The sequence below is a fragment of the Apaloderma vittatum genome, unplaced genomic scaffold (assembly GCF_000703405.1).
Source record: "Apaloderma vittatum isolate BGI_N311 unplaced genomic scaffold, ASM70340v1 scaffold45899, whole genome shotgun sequence".
NCBI classification, from domain to species: domain Eukaryota; kingdom Metazoa; phylum Chordata; class Aves; order Trogoniformes; family Trogonidae; genus Apaloderma; species Apaloderma vittatum.
Window position 1 is genome coordinate 1 of NW_009737791.1, and position 2,446 is coordinate 2,446.

The 2,446-nt window shown below is 39.7% G+C and overlaps 1 protein-coding gene across 1 annotated transcript in view; it reads right to left on the reverse strand.

The window, feature by feature from the left end:
- Window positions 1-1,011: 1,011 nt before the first annotated feature.
- NKD1 (naked cuticle homolog 1 (Drosophila)) overlaps window positions 1,012-2,446 on the reverse strand; it is a gene marked incomplete at its 5' end in the record, with an annotated part of 5,890 nt that continues 4,455 nt past the window's right edge. The window contains 2 exons of the mRNA XM_009877427.1: window positions 1,012-1,586; window positions 2,307-2,437. Of these exons, the coding sequence (XP_009875729.1) occupies window positions 1,012-1,586; window positions 2,307-2,437 (706 nt within the window). The remainder of the gene's footprint in view (window positions 1,587-2,306; window positions 2,438-2,446) is intronic.

Consider the following 2,446-nt stretch of genomic DNA (forward strand, 5'->3'; position numbering starts at 1 on the left):
ATATATATACTTATATTTATATTTTATATATATTTGCCAACATTTAAAGTGAGAAAGTATATTTTCCTCAATTCTTTCCCAAAACAAAGAACTGGGGATAAAAACAAAAACCCCAAACAATCCCTCTCCTTCTCAACCCCCCATGAATGATACTTGTGGCCCAAACACTAAAGTCTAGTGATGCTCTTGAAAAGCCCACTTCACATCCTCCTCTTTTCAAATGGTTACCTCAAACAGAATGGAGAGTAAGCAAGAGGAAAAAAAAAACAACAACCAAAGAAAGAAGTATATTTAAATATTACCCAGTATATAACAGACTGTACTTGTGTCAGTGAAGAATCTTCAAGAAAATAAAGTGTAAGTCATACAAATGTAGCTCTGTTGACAAGTATAGCTAGTATTTCCTTGTAATTATTAAGATAATTTGAAAGGATGTGAACACAAACAGGCTACATGAATGCAGTATATTAAAATCTCCCCTGGAGCACATTACAATCAATAAAAAGAAAATAAAATCTGAATAATACTAGAGGTAGCAGCTGTTTGTATTTTCCATTTTTCTCAGTATCTCTGGAGTCCAACCCTTCGAACATTGCTCCCCTGATAAAAGGCTTGTGTGCGATCAGCCGACATACAGCAGAGTGGTAAGCTAGATGTCTGCAATAGTGTTTGAAGTATCTTTCCTACTACAATGGAAGTAGTACTTGTAAAGAAGTGCGTTGACGACCTGTATTAAATCACAGCTCAAAAAGCTATGGCTGTTTGCTGCTTTACAAGCCACTTTTAAAAACAAAATTAAAAAATCCACAAGGTATTTAAGTAAGCTATGCAGTTCCACAACATATAAATAGGGTAAGTTTCACGAGTTCCATATAACCTCTAAAATATATGCTAGCTGAATATTAATGGAGTAACAATAATAATAATCGTAGTAATGCCTTAGGTCTGATATCACAAGAACGCCTTTCCTTCATATGGGATGATTCCTGGAGGATGTTGGTGGGATCTCTTCTATGTCTGGTAGAAGTGATGGTAGTGGTGGTGGTGCTCGTGGTGGTGGTGGTGTTCATGTCTTTGTATCATTTGTCCAACTTGGCCTTCATACAAAATGACTGTAGGCAGGTCTCTCACATGCTCCTTTTCCACAACTGTCCCTGGAGACTGGAAGCTTTTGCACATTTGGTGATTCTCCTTTGCCCTCTGCTTATGCTTCTTGTGAACCTGTTGAGACTGCAAGGGGAGGTAAGGAAGATTCTGACCCACCCGCGCACTTGGGGAAGCCATTGGCATGGGTGCCCCTTGAAAAGGTTTATTTCTAATTGCCCTTCCAGGATGCACAGGGGCAACGTTTTTGCCTTGGGCCTTGGGAGACCTCACAAAGTGCTTGTTTGAGTCCTGGTTCCGGAGCCTCTGTTGGATTTCTGCAATCTTGGCATAGGAACTTTCAGCCGGATTGATGTGGCTTGGATCTACCAGTTGAGACTTCCTATGGTGAGCATGGAAGGTTTCAGGTTCATGAGAACGGGATCTAGTCTGATTCACAACTCTGCTTGGTGCGTCATGTTTTTGAGCTGCTGGAGGAGATCCTAGGAAATAACAAGCTGAGTTAGTCATCTAGTATTTCAAAGTTTTAATTAGTAGCATGCAGTTGGCAGAGACAGTATTATCAGCAGAGTGAGTTTTTCCTAAGGAAGTAAATGCAATTATAGCTGTCTAGTTTAATTACATTTAATAATTCTGACTAGTAAATAATACACACACAAATAGACATACATATCTATATACAAGCAAAGGTGCGTATGTGTGTATAAAAGTCTATCATCTCTTGGTCATCATCTATCTTAAATTCACCAAAATAATGGAACAGTAAAATATTGGCAGAGAATAGAGAAAGGGAGGAAATCCAAATCCCTTTAATTTGGGGACAGAGGCCAGAACTCCAGGCATGAACCCACACTCTCCTATTTTTGGGTCAGTAGTGAGTTAAAATATGTGCTGGTAAACACACTGAGTATGAGCTCCAACATCCAAAAATCAGTCCTCACCTCACCCATAGACTAAACTCCTAGGCTCACCTCCCAGTTTAGCTACACAAACAAGTACTTCCAAGCAGGCTTGCAGCACATTAGCCACTCTGTTGTGACACCACCTTCACCAGTAAATAACGTGCAGTATTCACACAGTCCTATTCCTTCCGTAAGTCACTACAGACAAATCATACACATTCACAATTCACTGCCCCAATGTACAACACACAACTGAAGAAAGAGAAGATGAAAGGATTGCAGCACAGATTACCAAATTACCTGGACCAAACTTTGATGTGTAGTTTTCTATTCCTGCAAGATCCAAATAGTGGTTTCTCCTTTCAATGTTCTCATCAACACAATGACGATAGCACCCACTTTGCTCTGGATTGTTCTCACTCTGGTGATATCTGTCAGCA